Genomic DNA, 21,706 nt, shown 5'->3' on the forward strand with positions numbered 1-21,706 from the left:
ATTTGTGGTCAATCTTGCTACTATAGCTAGTTGTATAAAAAATACATTATATCAGGAATGTTTTTATAAAAATCACTAATTACACTAGATACAATACGCACACCCACACCCACACACACACACACACACGCACGCCCACACATCATGTGAGAGTCAGCGTGACGCCGTTCTTGTTGGGTGAGCGTGTGTGACAAAAGAAATGTGACATCCACATACATGTACTGGAAACAGTGCAGCCAAGTGAAATGCTCCAAAAAGATGAAAACAGACAGCTGGTATTGGGAATAAATTAATGCAACTTCATGGAACAGATACATTGTATTTAGTTGTAAATGTAGATCAGCAGTGAAGGCCACGCTTCGGTTCCCTTCATGTGATTCCAGGTTATAAAACCATGACGGTGACGATAAAGAATCTTGGCTTGTGCCACATTCAAAGCTCCCCCCGATGATTCCCGTGGCGGGTTGCCACAGGCCTCCTCTTCCTCTTCCTCCACTGTTGACAGACAGGCCAGATGACATCATGCTTTGCCCTTGCATCACTTGTGTTCCTCGTCGCCATGGTGACCGCGGTGATGATGATGATGACCCAACTGGCTCTGGAACGTCACCTGACTGACTGGTTTAACTTCCATGTGCGTGTGTGTGCGTGTGTATGGGGGTGTGCGTGTGCGTGTGTGTGTGCGTGTGTGTGTCACTGAACATCATCGCAGTGCTTGTGAGGCGTACTTTGGGGCAAGGCCAGGGTGAGTTAGCATAGCGGGTAGAGGATACACTCCACAGGCCAGATGATACCTGACATGACAACATGTTATAACATAAAACACATCATTGCAACTGAAAATCTCTCCTGCCACAACACGCGACATTTTTAGAGGAACAGGTAATTTAAAATACTTTGTAAACAAAGACACCATGCGTCGGAAGCTTGCCTCGAAAGTGGTGCAATTTGGGGGACAAGGCTCGAAAGTCAAACAAATTATAAAGAAATTGTGAAAAGCAACTCAAGAAATAATACACTGTGCACTCGGTGAACTCCAAAGTGCAGAGGCACAGAGGCGCTTGCTGGTGGACAGACAGCCGTGCGTCTCCCGTGACAACGTGCAAAAATAGAGGCCACGCCAACGACCGCTGGGTTGCCACAGCAATGGAGCATGTTGTCGTGGCGATGCGGTGCATGTGGGAAACTGATTTAAAGGGTGTACAGACAAGCGCTTTGGACTTTGGTACGTTCATTAACACACAAAGTGTGTCCTTTCTTTTGTGCCATTAACTAAAGCAAAGGAATTTAAAGAGTCCTAACTTAATCTTGCTACAAAATTCACATCGATTTACACTGGTAAAAGCCCTATTTTTCTCATACGTAATTAAATCATATTTTTCAGAATAAATGTATTTTTATTTCGTATGAAGTCATATTTTTTGGGAGAATAAAGTCAAAAATGAAAATAAAAAAAGAAGACATTTCTCTAGAATAAAAAATTTTATTACCAAGAATGAAGCCAAATTTCTGAAGAATAAAGCAGGATTATTTTTTTTTTGAGAATTAAGACACATTTTTGAAGAATAATATTGAATTAAGTCTCACTTGTTAAAGAATAAAGACAAATTAATCAACAATAAAGCAGGATATTTCTTTCATATTTTTCCAAGATAATGTAATTTTTTTCAGGGGAAGAAAAAAAGTTTCAAGGATGCTGGTTGTCAGGTTTGTGTGGTGAATAAGTTCCAAAAACCAAAGGCATGTTGAATGTATTTCCAAAAATAAAACAAACACAGCCACTCGGAAAAACATAAATACTGCATTAAATATCAAAATAACAAGAAAACATAACACATCAGCCAAGAAAAATAACAAGGAACGTGTGACGGTATAACATGACCACAATAACAACAATGATCAGAAACAGACGAAACAACAGCAGGGAACTAAATACCAGCAAATTGACGAGATAATGAGGTACACCTGGGCAAGACATGTGTCACGTGAGTGTGGGAACCGAGTGTTTGTCATGAGGAACATCGCTGATCTATTTGTTAACAAATAAATTGGAAAAAAAAGAATACAGAGGTAAGTGAGTCCGAAAGCCACTTTTGAAAAATAAAAGTGCTTGGCTTGTCTTTACTGAAATGAAACGTGATCTGAAAAGTCTTTCACGACTCAGGTTCATTTGAAGGTGGAAAAAAAAATGCTTTTGCAAATCATCAGCGTAAAAAGCGTCGGGATATTTGACGAGGTTGTAAAAATGCTAATGAAGCGCCTGTGTAATAAGCATTGACCTTCAACAAACCCAAGTGAGCCGTTTTCAAGAAAAAAAAGATGTGCGCAGATTTCAGCAAAACTGGGCACACTCTATGGAAGCTCTCTCGTGGTGTGATAATGTTTTAATATACATTAGCATAGTTTTGTATTTGGTAATGAAGTCACATTTTTCAGTATAAAGTCATAGTAAAGTATTTTCCAACAGTATTTTTTTAGAATCACTATGTTGCTGTTTCGGAATTGCCATAGTTTTCTAGGCATAAAGTAGCTTTTTAAAATTTTTTTTTTTTTTTATTGATTTTCCAGGAATGAGTTTGTTTGAATAAAGTTGCATAATTTTTCAATGTTATCATTTTCTAAAAATAATAATTTAAAAAAAGAGAAGTTTGTTATTTTTAAAAAATAAAACAAAGCTTTAGATATTTTAAGGTATTATTTTTTCAAGAAAAACAAGTCACGTTTGAAGATGTACTGCCCTCTGCTGGCTGTATCTCGATTTACATCATACTCAGTGCAGCGTAGGCGGTTGATGGACTGGGATCGTCTAAAAGGAACTTTTATTTTTAAATTTAACATGAGCTATTATGACTAAGTTATTTTTTAATATCATTTTGAAAGCATATGTGTAATATGTCACCTAATACTACAATATGTAATGAGGCATATAAGCAGGAAACCTTTATTTTGGAATGGAACCTAGAAACTTCCTGTGTGGCATTTTGGGCTCGTCTAGTAATGAACTCTAAGTTTTATTTTAAATTTCAACATGGATACTGGCTATGATAGGCAAACTTGAAAGAGGTTTTATTCTGAACTATACAAAATTGAACTGACCCACTGATTACTAGAGTGGGCTAATTTAATTTTGCCGTTTTTAAATTAAGTGCAAAAACATAGGGAGATTTTTCTCAGATGGCTACTGGACAAAATCAAGGTCTAGTTCTAATATTGACCGCTAGGAGGCAGTTCATTCCTTCAATATTTCGTAGAAGTGCAACATTGGGCCTCTCACCCATGAAATCAACCTTTCGCTTGAAGCTTTTTAAACAAAACAAAAAAAAAACTGTCACACTATGGTATAATACAATGAAATACTTTTATTGTAAAAGAAATACATGAATATGCCCAGAAACATAAAAAAAAAGTTTCACTGATTGTTTACTTTTCTGATCTTATTGACTTCTGAGCAAAAGTTCCATCGGACGAAGAATACCAAGTGTGATGGACAGTTGCATGTACAAGACATGATGTCACGTGATGATGCCACAGGGTCGCTGAGGTGGTCAGCTGACCCTCGAGTGGTGTCCACTCTGTCCGGCAAAGTGGAATGACAGCAGCATCAAAATCAACAGTTTTGTTTAACACAAACAAAAACATTAAAATACAATTTTCACATTATTTCCATCAAAAAGTTCACTTCAAGAAAATACTGTATGAACACAAGTTTATATCCCACATGTATAGTCGGCATATTTTCATCCACTTTGGTCTGCTTCGGTTGGCTGCGTGCTCCATTATTTGGGGGCAATAACAAGATGCATGTAGAACATTATTGAACAGCTAAGTTAAAATATGTATATGCAAGATATATAAAATAGTTGACTTTCATAATAAAATAATAATTCAGTCTTATTTTAATTTGGTTATTTCTTCTTGACCAATTAACAAAAACAGATGTAAATATGTTTATTTTAATAATATTCTTTATTTTATTTTTTAATACCAGCGAATTAAAAAAAAGATTTAATTAACCAAATTTAAGGGAAAATGGTTCAATTAATATACTAAATAAAATGGTTTATCTAGCAAATAAAATTACATTCTCACTTTCAGACGTATCTATTTAGAAAATGTATTAAAATGAATCCATATTATTGTCATAAATATTGAATAGAATATACTATTTAAAAGAACTGTATAGCATCACTGGTGGGACCAAATCCGCTTATGTCCATATATGGCCCAGTTTATATTTTGTCACTATTGAGCAGTCCCCACATCGTGTTTTTTTTTTTTTACGCAACAGGAACCAATTTCAGGTGCTGATAATAGTTTGACTCTTGAACAGTTGAACTTTCTTTGTCCCACTTCCTCACTCGACGGGAGCCATGCAGCATTATGTCGCCTAAATATTGAATGTTTTAGATTTAAGAAAATAATATTTTTCCCAGCCCTGATGTGAAAGCATCTTCATACATTGTCCTTTTCCATGGGCAGCACAAGCATGCAGGCATTCTTTCTCACATGTGTGTATGTGTGTGTGTGTGTTGGGGGGAGTGGTGGGGGGGGTAGCGGTTGTTTTGCAGTATTCACTTCCTGAATTTCAAGATGAGAGTAGCCACAATGATGAAGAACGTGTTCCAGCCCAGAGTGACAACAAAGCCTCGCCAAACCATCATGTGCGTCAGATCCCAACCTGGTGGACACGCACAGGTAGAAAAACTCAACAGATGCACTGCAAAGCAACACTTTTACCCATGCATTTGAGTATGATACACTAGTTATATATTTAATTATTTGCGACAGTGGAATAGTTAAATGTTTGTTTTTACTGGTTATAATTTTTGTTGTGAGAGATGTCATATTTTTACAAAAATGAAGCCCCCCCCTAAAAATAAATGGAGTGATATTTTCTTCAAAACAGGAGTCTTTTGTATTAAAGGATGATGTTTTGTATTTTCAAGAAAAAAAGTTGTAAATCATTTATTCAGGAATGATAGGTCAAGTCCTATTTTTAAAGAATGAAGACAGATTTTTCTTATATCAATTACATAGTTTTTCAAGAAAGATTTTTTTTCAATATCGTCATTTCTTTCAAGAATGAAGTCAGTTTTTGCCCCACAAAAAAAAATTAAATGTTTTTTTCCATGAATACAATTTTTTTCAAGAAGAAAAAAAAAAATAATGCTTCCAAGATAATTTTTTTTTCCAGAAAGAAAAAAATTATTTTTTAGCATACCTCTGTACATGATGCATCGCAGTGCTTCGGAGGCGTAGGTCTGAGGCAGGGCCAGGCTGAGGTAGCGTAGCGGGTAGGGGATGCACTCCACAGGCCAAATGATACCTGACATCACAACAACATGTTGTATAACAGAACACAACAATCCAACAACAGGATCGCCTTTCACAACATGTTACATTTCGAGAGGGACAAGTCATTTGACACCTTTTAGCAACACGTAAACAAAGACAACACACAGTGGGAACATTAACAAAGCAAATAGAAAAAAAAAAGCTTTACCGTAGACAGAACTACATTTGAGTATCAAAAGGGTGACAAGAAAATAGTCGTGGTTTTACACTGTAAGCAGAAAATTATGATTTAATGCAGTATGCATTTTTTCTTAAAATGAATTTATTCATTTTTATATAATTAAAAAAATATAGATTTAGCTCATCAATTAGTTTTCGTGTTATTTTTCAAGATTCCACAACTTGTATTAAATAAGGTTTCTAAAAGCTAAAGTTTCCAAAGCCTGTTTTTTTTTTAAGGGAGGTTTAAGCAATTTTTTTTTTTTTTTAAGAAAATACTTTTTTCCCCTTAAGTTGCATCTTTGAAAAGTGAAGTATTAAAGTCATAGTTTGATAGCATATTTGTAGGAATAAATTTCCTTTTTTTTGGCAAATCAAGAAATTTTTAAAACAAGAAAGCCTTGTTTTTTTTTTCCAAGAATGAAGTCCTATCAGGGAATAAAGTTGCAATTTTTTTAAGCATTATTGAATGTAATTTCTACCAAGAATGGTCAGCATTTTCAGCGATGCATTTTTCAAGAAAAAGTGTTAAGTCTTATTTCAAGGAATAGCCATCTTTTAAAGAATAGACTTTTTGACAATATTTATATATATATATATATACATTATTTGAACAAAAAGCTATTGCGCGCAGCCTACCACTCATGATGAGGTTGGGGTAAAAGAGTCCAAGCGCGGCTTGGTTGGCGCTCTGCTCATCGTCTATGGCGGCGGAGATGACGAGGCCAAAGGAGATGCCGGTGATGCCCTGCAGCACGATCAGCAGCACGATCAGAACCAAGGAGCCTTCGTTAGGCATCTGCACGCAAACACAAGCATTAAACTCGAAAAGTCATTCTCAAGAAAAAAAAAACCTGTCCTCCCTCATTCTCTGTTGCTGGGGTAGCAAAGTGACTAATTTTACTTTTATTTTGTTTCATTAAAAAACCTTTTTCCTGAAAGAGGCCTTTTTTGGGAGGGAAAATAAAGTTGTATTTATTTAGGAACTAAGTCATATTTTTCAAGATTTAATTCACATTTTTTTCAAATTATAAAGTCATATATTTGACAAGAATATACTCTAGTATTATTTTTTTGCTCAAGAATAATGTGAAAATGTTCACGGTTTTTTATAGGCATATTTTTCAAGAATGAAATCAGAGGTATGAAGTCACATTTTTAGTGAAAATAAAGTATTATAATGTCATATTTTTTCAAGAATAAAGACACAATTTGTCAAAAAAGTAGCATTTTTTCCCCCATAGTAAAATCCTGTTTTATAAGTTAAAGTCTTATTTTTTTACACATCAATAAATATGAAACGTGTGTTTGTAGTGTGTGCTGTTATCTGGCACCTTGAAGACAAGCAGGACGAAGAGCAGCATGAGGATAATCTGAACGCTGATGACAAGCAGCTGAGAGAAAAGGTGAGCCAGCATTGTTTCCAGTGAGCTCACACCTGATAAATACACAAGATTAGAAATATAAAAGTATTGAAGTTGAAAAGTAATCTCTGATATCTATTGCTTTAATGTTTATCTCTTCAAATTTTGTGGATTAAAGTATTGGCGAGTCATGGTCATTTGTTTCACTTTTGTGATTAGACTGCATCGTAAGATAAAAACGGTACGATACATTTTGATACTGACGACAATAGCAATGCAACTGACGGCTTTAATGATTTACTTTAAAGTCTGTCAACTTGGAACACATTTTCTGCTGTGATATAGAAATTTGCCACTTGTGTACTGATATTGTATCACAAGAGAAAATGCATCAAATGCATTTAGTGTCTGTTCCTTTAAAAAACTATTACAAGAGTGCTGAAGGATAATATCCATTTTTGACATTAAAATTGATAATGTCATAAAAAATGATATAAATGAAACATCCCCTGCAATAAAGTTGCAATATTTTTTTTTTTTGCTTTTAGTGTTTATCCCTTCCAAAAATATACATCCAACTATTATTGACTGATGATTTTTATTGATTATTATTATTATTGATTTATTGATACCGTAACATGAAAAAAAACAAAACAATAAATCATGGTATCAATAAATTATCACCTGATAGAAATAGCTTTAATTATTATATATTTTTAGCTGTCAGTGTTTTTCTATATCAATACTGTATCGTGAGAAAATGATACATCATGATATCGATGATGCAAATTTTTACTTTTCATGTTTATTGCTAGCTGATGTTAACATGGGCTTTTGGCACTTTTGCAATTTGATTTTGTTTCATAAAATGAAATTGAAACATCAGGATATCAAAGGCAACACCAATACAACTGATGCTTTACTCTCAGACTGAATTGATTTAATGTCCATCCCTTTAAATGTTTTTTTTACTAAAGCATTGAAGATTGAAAAATAATTACAACTCCAAGAGATATTTGACACTTGAGTGTCAAGACAGCTGATAATCTCGATACTATACATAAACAACTATACAATCCCCACCTGCAACCCAGCATCGGTCCAGAAGACCCTCTTTCCTCTCCAGAACAAAGGAGAGGGCAGTCAGGCCCAAGGCCAAGTAGAAGGCAATGCTAGACAACGACAACAAAACAAGTTGAACTTTGTGCTGTCCATTCGTGTCCACCTCGCTTTCTTTTAATGAAGAAATAAATCGGGGAGAAAAGTAAGTCCAACAAGGCCAATGGGTTATGTAAACTAATGAAAAAGAATTGTGACATCCAACTGACCTGAGGACAGCGCCTGGCATCACAAACGTAGTGAAGTCTGTATTCTGGCTGCCATAAATGGCCTCTTCAAACTACACAACAGAGGAAATTAGTGTTAGAAAATATGTTGTTGCAGTAGTACCACTTGAGAACTAAACGATACAATATTGTCTTGTTCACCTTTATGGGCAAGGCATACAAGTAGGCTTGGCTACCCAGCTTGCTTTCCACAAAAGCCTGGAAAGGAAAACAAGCTATTAAACGAGGGAAAGCAGCGCCATCTACTGGACAAAATGATCATAACCAACAGGATGATTGGATGCAATTAAATTAATCTAAATATTGCATCAGTAAGTTGCATTATCCACAGGATATTTTTTTTAGTTACTAGTGACTAAATGATTTTCGTGTTATTTGGTCATTTTACTAATGAATTTTAGGAGCAGAGATGAGCCTATGGACTATATTATAATATAAAGTCAAATCAAATGTCAAATTTGCAATAAAATATACATATATTGATGTTTTTCCTCTCTCCAATAAAATGATTCGGTATGTATCTTGATAAATGGGGTGCGATACGATTCAAGGACGGTATATTTTAAAATAGATTGATTTGAATTGGTCCAGTTAAATCGGATTCAATCTTTTTTCTTGTTACACCCCAATGTATACATATATTGTATATGATAAAATATTTGACAAAAAAATTCAGAAGTCACTTCGTCTTCTTTGATGCAATGTATATAGACAATTCTGTAAAAATCTCTATTTTCGTTAATTGATTGCTCAAAATTCAAGTACAGCAGTTATTACTTTGTATATATACTTAGAAGATGAAATTAACCAGTTGAAAAATCACTCGATGACACTGTACTAATAAAGTGGCTGAGGAGTGTCTACATCTTTTTATTAGTTATGAAATAAGGATTTATGAGTACTTGACTACTTTTGAACAAGTAAAAGGTAACTTCACCTGAAAGGCCTCGTACAATTTTTGCTGCAGCATCAAGGCAATTTGTCTGTCTGGAAAAACAAAATGTCTTTTTTTTTTTTACCTTAAAGTTTAGCGTCACAACAACTGATTATAATACGGAGCCATCGACTTACTGGTCTGGTCCAGCCAGACGTGCACTGAACCTCCATCCATCACCTCCTTGGACGCATTCTTCAGTAGTATCCTGTAATAGCGCCAGGTTTTCAGGTCAGGTTTTCAGTGATATAAAAAATGAAACCAAGTGAAACACATTTTCCACCATTAACATGATTCAGCACTTGCACAACCCAATTTATTACAAATTTTTTTATAGAGCAAGGAATTAAAAACAAACAAGTAAAATAATGTCATGTGGTTGCATAAGTGTGCACACCCTGTAGGCTGTACTCAGAATCAGCCAATCAAATTCAAACTCAAGTTAAATGTGATCATTTATAGAGCATCTGATTAACCCCAAATTAAGTTTGGATGTTCCAGTCACCTTTTTTTTGTGATTTTTCTTTTTTGCTTCCAGAAGGCGGAAGGTTTTTTTTTTTTTGCTAACTAACTGCACCTCCTGTGACCTTGTGAGTCTGCCCTGAAGCTTAATCCATTACGAGTGACACTTAGGTATTTCAGTGGCGGCGGCATTCTCTGCTGTGGCGTTGTCGTGACGCACGAGATTGAGAACAGCGGCACGACCTGACAAGATGCTGAGTCAGGCGACAAACTAAACGCTGCAGCTTTTTTTTTTTTTTTGCCTAGGCATGTAGTCAAAGGCCTCATTACACAGTGACACCTTGACTTACCAGGAACATAACTTACTAACAGCTAGCCTTATGCTAACGCATGCTGCAAAACACCATGCACAGGCTAATGAAATTAGCATTGATGTTGTGGTAATTAATAAGCTGTTAATAACTTATTTTTAAACATGAGCAGAAGCAACACATAGAGACGGCGCATACACCAATACTCACAGAGTCACAGGCTCATATTCTTTATCCTCAGCTAAGTTAAGGTCTTCAGTGCTTCATCACATTATAGCTGTATTATATTTATTTATCGATTACATTTTGGCTTTTACTCTCCTTTGAATCTTTTTTTAACCATATATTTACACATTTACAATATATATTTTTTGCGAGAGAGTAATTTTTTAATATAAATCTCACTGACATTGTATTTAAATCTCTGTCTAATGAAAAACAAGTATTTCTGTTTCTTTTTAGAATTTATTTTCTTGGGAAATACTCTATCTGCTTTTCATTCATGCTTCTGAATTAAATTATGCAAATTGCAAACTACACAAATTTGGCCACACCAAAGAAGATGATGATATCTTTCAGTTTTTCTAAAATCTAACCTGACACTGAAGTGGCTAATTTTTCATTCACATTAATAATATGAGAAAGGATGCGGGCCCAACAGTACAGATTTGAATCGGTGTATATACAGAGTGCGGATGGTACCTATTCATTAGGGAGCTGCTGAAGTCCTTCCTAAAGCCAATGACGCCCCAATACTTCCCGTCATAGATTCCTTGGAAAGCCTCCGCATGAGACAAGTTGACCTGTCATATCACACAATAAGACATTAGATACCATATGCACAATTTGGTATATTCATTTTCGATGGGTCTTGAAAGATCAGTGAAAATCTCTAAAATGCTCTAAACAGAACTCTTGATAACTTAGCTGTTCGCTGGCACTTAGTACCTGCTCCACACTGTCGTTGTTCAAAAAAGAGAGCAGCGAGTGGCTGAAAGCTATTGGGGAGGTCTCGTTGTTGACCACGGCAACTTGGATCCCTTTTGGGTCTCCTCCGACGCACAAGCAGATGAGCGACATCTGGATGACGGGCAGCAGGAACTGGAAACACAAGGAGCTGCGAAGGACACCATCGTCAGGAATGCCACCAAATGTTTTGACTTCCCGTAGTGGCAGACGTACCCTGGCATCCTCCTCATCCGCAGCAACGTTTTGATGGTGAGGGCGGCAATGTTCCTCCACTTGGGAATCACGTGTCTGACTCGCACCTTCCAATCCACTACCAAATCACAATTATTCATTAGTTAGTCATATAAGTCTCAAGTCTTAACGCTTATGTGTTGGAAATTGATTACAATGGTACCTCCGCAAACGAGAATTTGACATACAACTACATGTAAATCAAAATTTGTTTAAATCATGTGACTCAAGTCCCCCCCGCCTCTGCCCGCTATTACATTTTGCTTCACTTGACACAAGCGACTAATTACTGATGAAGCCACACCTGTGTGGCTGACGACTTCCCCGGTGGCTTTGGGCACGTTGGCAAGAATTGGATGGCGTTCATCCCGCCCGCTCTCGAACGATTGGCTGTTCCCTAACACGTCGTCTTGGGAACCAGAGCTCCGCTTCACACACATCTGGTCTGAGGTCTCACACAGTTGTAGGAAGGCGTGCTCCAGAGTCTAAGTAAGGGACACACAATGGACTAGTACACAAGTTTCAACCATATTTTAAGACACTGGAACATTATTCACATCTTTAACTCATTCACTATCAGCCGAGCGAAAAAAATGGATCTTTGACGTATTTATCCGTCAATGGCAGTGAGTGAGTTAACAGTAGCACTTGCTTAAAAATACAGCAAAACAAAAAACTGTGGAAATAATGATTCAATTAAGTACCACAAGTAAAATACATATTGTAGATTAATGATTAAAAGCAAATGTATTGTACATAACAAATGTACTATTTTGGATTAGAAAAAAAAAACAACTTTGCAACTGTTATTCTCATAGGATTTTTTTTGTCCTGGTGGTACCGTCCATAAAACTCCCCCACAGGCACCTAACCACCCCTGGGTGCCGACTTGCAACTCACAGTGGAGCTTTGCATCTTCATGACTGCTTCTGGAGTTCCTTCAGCCAATAAGCAGCCGTTCCTCATTAGGCCCACCTGGACAGGGAGAACAAAAAATCCATTAAATATTCTGTTTTGCTTACAATTACCCTGGACACACACACACGCACACACACACACACACATATATATTAAGCAATGGATATCTGAACACCAGTGGCGAAGCAACACCAAAATACTGACAGGCATAATTTTTGCATACATGGCGAAAACGACCAATATTACTGCAGCTCACTGAGTGACATCACTTTATATATGTTGTTCATTATACACATTTTACATGACTTTTCAAACATTTTTTTCAATTATCTTTTTTTTTTTAAATACATTCACTATTCCAGCATTTCTTATACATGCAACTCTAGTCCAGCGTTCACACCATATTTGTAGCTGACAGTTTCAATGGAGGCTTTCGTGGAGGTCAGCGCTGTTGTGTATTAGAAAAATGTAAAAAATAAATAAAATAAATAACTAAAATGAAATTAATATAAAAAATTACAAGATTAAAACCAAGTTGTTTATTTAACTTAAATATACAGTGCATGTTTATATTAGTCCCCTTAGGGCTAATAAACAGCACTGGCGGCTGCAAGGCAAACAAAGTGAATCAAGTGCAGACCACATGTAAGCATGCATGTTGTGAACTCCTCCCTCATGGCGAGCATTTCTAGACACTCGTGCTTGTTTTAAGTCACAAAATGAATCCCAGCCACCTGACTGGTTTGACCAGAGAACTCGTGCCTCTTTGTTTGCAAAGAGTCACCTGTGACTGTTATTTGTTGCGGTGGGGAAACATGCATGATTTTGTGTCTATGCATGAGCGCCTTTGTTTTTATCGGTTGTGATCTCCATTTAGAAATATTTAAACACTGGCATGGTCCAGCGACAACTTCTAGTGACACCAGAGTGTATTATTTCTTGTCGTTATGTTTCTTTTCATGTGCAAGATGGCGGTTATCATCAATAACCGATCAGTTCAATCATTGGACACATAAATCTGTGCCGGAGTGTGCTGTGCTATTTTTCATTCTACGGATTATTTCTAGTCATGGTTATTTCTATTGTGCTAACTTGCTTCCTCATAAAACAAAATCTCAATTTAAGAAGCATTTTCATACTCTTAGATCACAACTCATGTACAAACACGTCTCTTGCCCAGCCTCGCCCCGTGAGATTTAGATTTTTGATCACTGATATTTTCTCGTTATGTGTGCTATGTTCAAAAAATGCAGACCTCCAACGAGCTCAAACCATCGCTAAGTAGTTTTGTGTGTGACTTCAAACTTAATCTTTCTGAACTGCCTGACCCAAACACAGAGACACACTGACTCTGTTCTGGATTCATACAGAAAGCATAACATTGGGCGGTAACTAAAATAATCTACAGAGTAAATTTACGGCTACTAATCGTTCAGTTTTCGAAGGATTAACTGGTGCACGAAGGAATTATTCAGAATAACTGCAGCTGTAATGCAAAGCTAGTTAGTGGAAATGTAGGGTACTAGTATACATATAACCTATTGTGATAGGCGCACCAACATCGCACTATTTTCAAAAGGCAAATTAACTTTTTTGGGAGGTAAATGAGACATTTCCTCACCACGTTGGCTTGTCTGGCCTCCTCGATGTAATGCGTAGTGATGATGACTGACACTTTGCCCGGCTTCACGATGTCCACCAGATGCTGCCAAATCCTTGAACGACATCAAAAGTGAGAGTCAACCCAATCTATCTATCTATCTATCTCGCTAGCTAGCTAGCTAGCTAGGTATCTAGCTAATGATGTGAAGGCTAGCTAGCTAGCTAGCTAGCAAGCCAACGCCATCATTAAGCAAAATCCAATTACATTTGAAAGCACTCAAGATGGACTGACAGATGGATTGACAGACCTACAGATAGATGGAAGCTAGATGGACAGATAGCTAGATAGATGTACTTTCCAAGTTCAAACACATTTTTGTTAATTGCGCCAACTCAGTGAATGGTGCTGTTATATGCATTTGTGTTTTTTCCACTTTCCATCCTGTTTTTACCAGGACTTAATTAATTGCTTGCTGGCTTGTAAAAGGACACGGACGATGGTCCACATTGTACTTGAGTGATGAATAATCACTGATGAATATTTCAAGTAGAAGCCAACCAGTGTGCCACATCAACTAGGGGAACATGTCAGGTTTCATGTTTCCTTTTCTTGAGGATAGAGAAGCAACCAGGAACTAATGGCACCATGCTCACACACGGCTCCATTTCTCCTGTAGGCATCCATTTACACAAGGAGCTCAGAGTGCTTGCGTATTAGATTTGCAGAGAGATGAATGTGAGTGGCACTTAGCATGTAGGGAAGAGGGTGCAGACAAAGAGATTTGTACATACTTGGCCCTGAGCACCGGATCCACGCCCACTGTGGGTTCATCAAGGATGAGCAGCTCGGGATTCTGGAGCAGCGCCGCCGCCAGAGAAACCCTTCGCTTTTGGCCACCACTGTAACACGAACACAAACACATCCTGAATTACATTTACTTAGTGAAAATATTGTGACTATGGCTGCAATGTCACATGGTGCATGAATATTACATGGCACGCTAATGAAGCTGCTTTCAGGGGCTTCTTATGTAAACTATCAGAGCTGCAGCGGGCCATTACGGGCATTCGGTCATTATGTATGTTGTAGTACAGAGCACACTTTCAGCCGCACTTTATACACACTTCCTGTACAGTGTACAGTGGTACTTCGGCAGATTTTTTTTTCTTTGACTTGCAAGCAAAAATTTGAGTGCTTGATGGTGGCAGCGAATGTCACAACAGGCAACGGTTTGGCAAATAATGAATCATTTTTCCAATTAGAGGCCCATTGCATGCGTCAAACTGTTTATTGTCACTCCCAGTTGGAAGAGTGTTATTTTTCTGATTAAAAAGACAAATGGTGTTTCCATTCATTTCAACGGGGAAAGATGATTTGAGATGTTTTGTATTTATTTTACGTGTGATTTCACTTACAGCCAAATTAAAACTTGACAGTCAAGGCTTCATTTTAGAAATAATTTCTACCTGAGATTGCGGACCAGCCGGTCCTTCTGCGGCAGATCCAAGAACTCAATCAGGAAGTTAATGCGGGCCTGGGTTTCCCTCAATGTCAGCCCGTGGATTCGTCCGTAGAAGGTGAGCGTGTTGCTGATGGTGAACTCGTTGTACAAGGCGAGCTCCTACACGACACATCATGTGACTCACAACGCAATTTGTAGAAATTAAGCAGGCGCAAAAAGACAACCCAGGCTTACTTGGGGCATGTATCCCACCATCCTGCCCGGCACGCCGTGGCCGGGGAACGCCGGCGGCTTCCCCAGCACGCTGATGTAACCTCGGGAGATGTTCAGAGTTCCCACCATGCATTTTAGCATGGTGGTCTTGCCGCAACCGCTCGGGCCCAGGAGGCCGTAGCTTCCAGGATATAAGAGCAACAAAAAAAAAAAATGAAGCATCCGAGAATATTTAAGTACATATTTGCAACATCTGAAGTCCCCCCGCCCCCGGAATAAAGTCAGATTATTTCAAGAGGAAGATTCTGCGAGGGTGTTCGTTAGACCATGAGAGCGCTCTTAATGTCAACAGATCATGACTACGTAAGCTAAACGGATGATGGCAAACGTGATAAAATAACAATAACAGTCGTCGTGCCCCTGTTGACATTTATGAGTATGACGACTATGTCGAGTATGAGAGTCGCATACTGTTGTATGGCCACTAATTCCAATTCATATACTTTTTATTTAATGCACTACAATGCATTTTGTACAAAATAAAGTCACATTATTGGCACAATACACGTTTTCCAGAATAAAATGCTAATTTTCAAAATAAAATAATAAAATCATTTTTTTTCACGTCATGTCTTCCCAAAATAAATTAATTGGTTTTGAGACCAAACTGTCAGTTATCCTAATTCAGAATAAAGTTTTATTCCCAAAGATTTTTTTTTTATTGTTGAAAGTAACCACATCCCTTCCCGCAATAACGTTTTATTTTCAAGACATTTTTTCCAGAATAAAGTTTTTTTTTTTCTCTAACAACATTCTGAATTTTCCAGAGTAATGTAATCATTTTTATATCGCTGATTATAAGATTTAAACTAATATTTATGCTTTGAGGGAGGTCTACTTTACACTCCGGCGTGTTGTCATTTTGAGACTACGTTGAGGAACTTGATGTCCTATACTTCTCCCGACTGTATACATTTAAGATTTTTTTATTTTTTTTAACAAGTGTTTCTCCTGGCAGGTTTTGTTGCCCTGGGCAACTGCAGTTGTCACTGGAGGAATGCAGCAAGGTGTTTGTTGGACGAGTGATGCTCACGTCAATGCCTCCTCATGCCGTCCAACTTGAGTCAAAACAAAAGTGGGGTGCGTCTAAGGACATCGAAATGACACACATGCCAGGGTGGCGGAATGTTCCTGATGAGCTCAACAACGTGGATCATTTGGGCTATTGATCGGGCAGGACTAAAAGGGAAGTTTATGTCTCAATTGGGAAGCTTATTTGCACTTGAGAAACAAACAAGGAGAAGGCGACATGAGACGTATTTGTTTCATTTTCATGCATTTATAATTGTTAAAATATTCTTATCCCACTATTAGCGTGATGACACATGGTACTGTATCATCTTGGGTCTAGTCCTCCTTTAATAGAAACAGTAAAATATGCGGAAAGGCGAAGATGTTGCACAGTGGTTTGCTAGCATTTATGATAAAGTTTATTTTCACGTGTTTTTATACTGCACGGTGCTTATTTTTGAACAGACACACCAACTAATTGGATTTCAGTTATCTTCAATAGGAATCATTATCTCGTTTGTGAACATTTCGGAAAACATTGAATCCAGAAATCAAGGTTTTGCTGTATTGAGATTTTTCAGAATAAAGTACTACACATTAGTTTTCGGGGTTAAGTGCTTCAGATTTTTTTGTTGTAAAATTACAACTTTACTCCTGTAAAGTTCCAACTTGTTTTTCGGTCATATAGTATAAATTTATTGTCATTAAGATTAGATTATTTTTATTGCTATTACTAAATCGTAATTCTGCTTCCGTTGTGCTGCCTTGACTTAACTGGGTAGAAAATCTTACAGCCAATGACATAACAATAATACACCCATCATCATACGGACCGAATGATCATTGTTCTCGAGTCCAGTTGCTCTACTCACATTTGCCCCTGCGGCACGGTGAGGTTGAGGTTGTTGAGAACTTGAAGTTTCCCATACGATCGGCAAACGTCCCGGCACTGAATGGCGGGGTCTCCCAGCGACAGTGACACCTCCGTGTCGTCCTTCATGTTCTTTTGCCTCTGCAAACAGTGGCAGAGATCAGTGATGAAGTAGCGAAAAGAAATCGGCACGTTATAATAAGTAGACAATAATAATCGATAAGAAACATTCATCGCTGCCTTTGTCATGTAAAATAGTTTTTCTTTACCTTTCTCACTTCCTGTTATAAATATTACATGGTATTTTGGATCCATTTGGCAGGCAGGACTTATAGTGCTAACCTTGCCTGATCTGAGTCCTGCTCTGTCATATGGCGTGCCACAGGGTTCAATTTTGGGGCCCTTGCTGTTTTCATTGTGTTTGCTAAATGTGGGTTTATTTTAAGAAAGCAAGTGATTTCCTTTCACTGTTATGTGGAGGACAGTCATATATATGTCCCACTAAACAAAAAGCACAGCAGGAGATGACAAGATTGTAGAGAAGTTAGGATGCTTGGTACAAGTGGCTCTTGTAGATCTCACCCTGTTGACTTGTCCTCAGGCGTCTTATTTCATGCCAACAGTCTCAAATTTTTGTTTTAAATTGGACCGGCACATTGGTGTTGTTACATCCAGTTATTTATTTATTTTTTAAATCTTAAGCAGCTGGCTATAGTAAAGCCTTTCTTTTCACAACAGCACTGAGAAACAGTAATCCATGCCTTTGTTACATCTTGACCCTGGGATTGTATTTAGCCTTCATGAAATGGTCATTTTTTTCATGTTATTTCAAGACATTTGACATCAGAAACAGGCCACAGGGACATTCCAACAAGTCAGGTAAGAGGGCTGGGTCAGGTGTTCATCTTCATACCACACACGGCTGATTACCACCCCTGAGGTCGGAAATTGCGGACTGTGAACTTATTGTGAACGTTTCAAAGACGGCAAATCAATGGGATTATTTAGTAAGTTTATATACATAATTGATGTAGATGAACTCTCTTTCTTATTAATTATTAATTAATGTAATTCATTTATGTGTCTTTATTATAGTGGATGCCTATGCTATAAGATAAAAACATTTATGTATGAAAAATTTGCAAATTTATTGTAATACAGATGTGCACTTAAAAATGCTTGGGAAGAGGAACTTGAAAAAAATAATTACATATTAAATTGCAATATTGATTCTGCAAACAGGACTAATCTGTTTTGCCCTTTCATCCCAATGTGAACAACAACAACTCATGTGGCAACATTCCCAAATTTTAACAACTGCAATTAAACACACCAAAAAGCAAAAAAAAATAAATAAATCAATAAATAAAAAAATAAACCTCTTTCCTCAACATGAAACCAATATTTTCCCCAGGCGGGAGATTAGAGAGCGGGAGCCTGGCGTTGTTGCATAACAATAATCTGCTGCCTTTCACCTCTGCCACTCCGACCTTCATCTTCCGACACGTCTAAATCACATTGAAGACAGCAGAAATCCATTTTGCAGCGACAGGACAAATGCCAGATAAGAAGAGGCAAAACTTACATGTGAAGGTGACGATGGAGCGGAAACGATAAGACGTGTGTGGATGAAGATAAAGCGATGAAGTGAGGCAGACTGCTAGCAACAACTACAACAGGACCTCATTAAGGCATGCTTGCAAAGTGGGAGAACAGGTTCAGTCAACACACACACACACACACCTGCAGGATGTCTAACAGGTTACACTAAGAAATTCTATTTATCCAATTTCTGTCCAATTGTCCTCAATCGGGTGCCAAGTGGGATGGGGCCTACGTCAGCTAACTTTTGGTAAGAGAAGCGGGGTACAGCCTGGACTGGTCGCCATCCAATTGCAGTTCACATATGAAGGAGGAAATATTGGAAATCACCAATCACATTACCCTACTTCGGATCATTTAGAGCAGGCGTGAGCAAACTACGGCCCGGGGGCCACATGCAGCCCGTTAAACGTTTTAATCCGGCCCGCCAAACTTGAAAAAAAAAATGAAATGAATAAACCTTGTTAATGTTTTATTTTCTAAATACTGTGGTTTTTCAAAGACATATATTATGTTGCAATGCTTTTGTTCACTTTTATTTAAAATGGGGGTTTTTTTTCGCCGATGAGGTGAGGTTACCAAAACACTCCATCTGCTCCTGGTCCGGCACCTCTGTCATATTTTAGAACCCATTGTGACCCACCAATCAAAAAGTTTGCCCACCCCTTCAATTAAACTAGTATGCCCCTTTTGGGGGGAGGAATAAGACTTATGGCGAGAGAAGCAGGGTGCACTAGGGCTGAACAATTTTTGGAAAAAATTGTATTGCAATTTTTCTGACAGATATTCTCATTTTGAATTCATTTGCGATTTTCTTCACAATGTACGGTGACAATTCCAAACATGACAGAAAATGCAATTATACCATCAGAAACAATAAAAGCTATTACTGTAATAATGCAAGGACACTAAAGAGGTTTTAAGAGGTGTTTTTTTTTCTCAAGTTAAGAAAAAAACAAAAGCAAAAGATGAAAGAAATATATTTAGGGGATAAGACAATTGGAGTACGCCCTAGACTGGTCGCCAAGAATGACAAACATTCAATTTCACATAGATGGAGATTTGGCATGTTCATTTAAAGTATTATGCATGTTTGAGAAAAAAATACTTTTAGAAAATACCCTTCCCTGGTTGCTTGTCACGTGGAGAACGCAGAGTGGGAGCCTGGATTCGAACCCACCACCTCACATCTGCAAAGCCAACATGCTAACTAGGCCACAATGCTACCGGTATTAGAAAAATCCTGCATAATAATCTGCTTTCATAAAATTATTCTGAATCGCAAGAAACCCGCTCCATGCAGTCATTCATACAACTGAATGAAGACAAGCGTTTATTCCACTTCCCATACCGCCACAATTCACTCCGCACACAGGCGCGTTCACCCACACAAACAATAAGGCCAAGCAGCGTGTCGTCTGGATTTGTCACCAATGCACCACACTTCCTCACCCACCCCACAAAATGATGCACCTTACCCGGTCGCCCATCTCGGTGCAGTCCACCGCCTCGCAGGCCGCCATCATCGCATCCTCCCGGCCGGCTGCAGCCTCCTCCGCCGCGGTCATGGCTGCAGAGAGGTGGCGGGCACCGTGGAGCCCCCTGCTGGAGGAAAAAGGAAAGGAGGGGTGGACGTGTAACTCGCAGCGAGTAATCCTGGCTGCAGAGCGCACTCGCAATTTTTATTTATTTGTGAAGGGAAATTCCAGGATCAACAAACAGATTATATTTTCTTTAATGACAGATGAATAAAAGCATCAACCAGCGCCTGTCTCTCTGAGAAAGCGTGTGATAAGTAAGAACTTTATTACAAAGTACATATTCAAAGGAATAGTGTTACGAGCGCATGGCGCCTCCAGAATTTTTTCATAGGCGTGGTCTGGTGGGGCCACTTAAAATCCTGGGGTGGCACACTAAAACTAAAAGACATAATTTCATAATGCTGTTGTAGTAAACCGGCCAATAGAAAACCATTCGAAAGACTGAAGGACACACCTACTAATATACTTGCGTTGTATTTAAAGTTACTAATGATTCAATGTGCATAGCCCATAACAGCCCAGTCAACATTTTAGTTCCACAACAATTCAGTGTTATTGTATTATGTATATATTATATTTGGCATAAAGTGTACATTTAACAAGACAAAACAATTATTGGGGAAAAGCTGGTGTTGCAGATACAAATAAATGCAAGTACAGAAACAATAACATCAGTTTATTTCCCAATACAATGGTATTGTAACATAAAAATCATTACTGAATTAACAAAATATTAAGGAAAAGAACTTCCCAACAGAGATCAATAGATTACTTGGCTATCCAGTATGTGCAACATACACTCCCATCGTTGCTGAATGTATTCCTGGCTGTGCATTTTCATAGAATTCCAAAACCTTTTTTCCCGATGAAGTTTTGATGGGTTTTAGCAAATGTACTATTTTTTATTCCTTTAAGTCTTATGAATGAGATTGCGTAGAACTAATATTAAATATCAAATAATGTTGTGCGTGTACATTTCACGCACACACAACATTCTTTCCATAAACATATATATTTTTTTACTTTCTGTTGCCTACATTTAGACAATGTCAATTTCCTGTACCTCTACAGCCCAAATCATCGAATCACCTGATTTTCAAGCACTGATCTATATAGGTAGAACAAATGGTTTCAAAGCTCATAATTCGACGCGCGTTACAGACAAATCGAGGACGTCACTTGGTGACGATGTACACCGAAAATACCGTCGCGCTCCTTTCCATGTTTTTTTTTTTTTTTAACAAACACACAGCATAGATATTTTCAGTCAATTATATGGTAAATACTAGTCTCA

General features: G+C 37.8%; 1 protein-coding gene and 1 long non-coding RNA gene across 3 annotated transcripts; one reads left to right on the forward strand and one right to left on the reverse strand.

Annotated features, from left to right (window-relative positions):
- Positions 1-1,974: 1,974 nt before the first annotated feature.
- On the forward strand, positions 1,975-6,548 carry LOC148330033 (uncharacterized). Its single transcript, XR_015845140.1, has 3 exons — positions 1,975-2,070; positions 4,540-4,695; positions 6,149-6,548. It is a non-coding gene; the product is annotated as an uncharacterized LOC148330033 (long non-coding RNA).
- On the reverse strand, positions 3,398-20,500 carry abch1 (ATP-binding cassette, sub-family H, member 1). 2 transcript variants are annotated; one of them, XM_088305420.1, is made up of 21 exons: positions 20,350-20,401; positions 19,993-20,061; positions 17,271-17,410; positions 15,349-15,508; positions 15,119-15,273; positions 14,444-14,551; positions 13,671-13,764; positions 12,032-12,106; positions 11,436-11,616; positions 11,114-11,210; positions 10,880-11,048; positions 10,634-10,734; positions 9,296-9,366; positions 9,162-9,211; positions 8,366-8,422; positions 8,207-8,277; positions 7,962-8,050; positions 6,849-6,952; positions 6,154-6,313; positions 5,222-5,326; positions 3,398-4,678 (listed from the first exon to the last, which is right to left on the reverse strand). In XM_088305420.1, exons 3-21 carry the CDS (start codon positions 17,396-17,398, stop codon positions 4,572-4,574), a joined length of 2,082 nt encoding a protein of 693 aa, XP_088161546.1. In that variant the 5' UTR covers positions 17,399-17,410; positions 19,993-20,061; positions 20,350-20,401; the 3' UTR covers positions 3,398-4,571. The 2 variants fall into 2 exon arrangements, with proteins under 2 accessions (XP_088161546.1, XP_088161545.1); XM_088305419.1 differs by lacking the exon at positions 19,993-20,061 and having other exon boundaries at positions 20,350-20,500.
- Between the last annotated feature and the right edge of the window lie 1,206 nt (positions 20,501-21,706).

This window comes from Idiotropiscis lumnitzeri, chromosome 9, assembly GCF_059441095.1.
Source record: "Idiotropiscis lumnitzeri isolate Australia: NSW breed Sydney's pygmy pipehorse chromosome 9, RoL_Ilum_1.0, whole genome shotgun sequence".
NCBI classification, from domain to species: domain Eukaryota; kingdom Metazoa; phylum Chordata; class Actinopteri; order Syngnathiformes; family Syngnathidae; genus Idiotropiscis; species Idiotropiscis lumnitzeri.

Excerpts from the sequence above, each read along its gene's own strand:
- abch1 (XM_088305419.1), bottom strand. The coding sequence starts at position 20,439 with ATGACCGCGGCGGAGGAGGCTGCAGCCGGCCGGGAGGATGCGATGATG. Across the intron at positions 10,735-10,879 it reads ACAACGACAGTGTGGAGCAG|GTCAACTTGTCTCATGCGGA; the intron begins GTACTAAGTGCC and ends GTGATATGACAG. Across the intron at positions 9,367-10,633 it reads AGCAGCTCCCTAATGAATAG|GATACTACTGAAGAATGCGT; the intron begins GTACCATCCGCA and ends GCGCTATTACAG.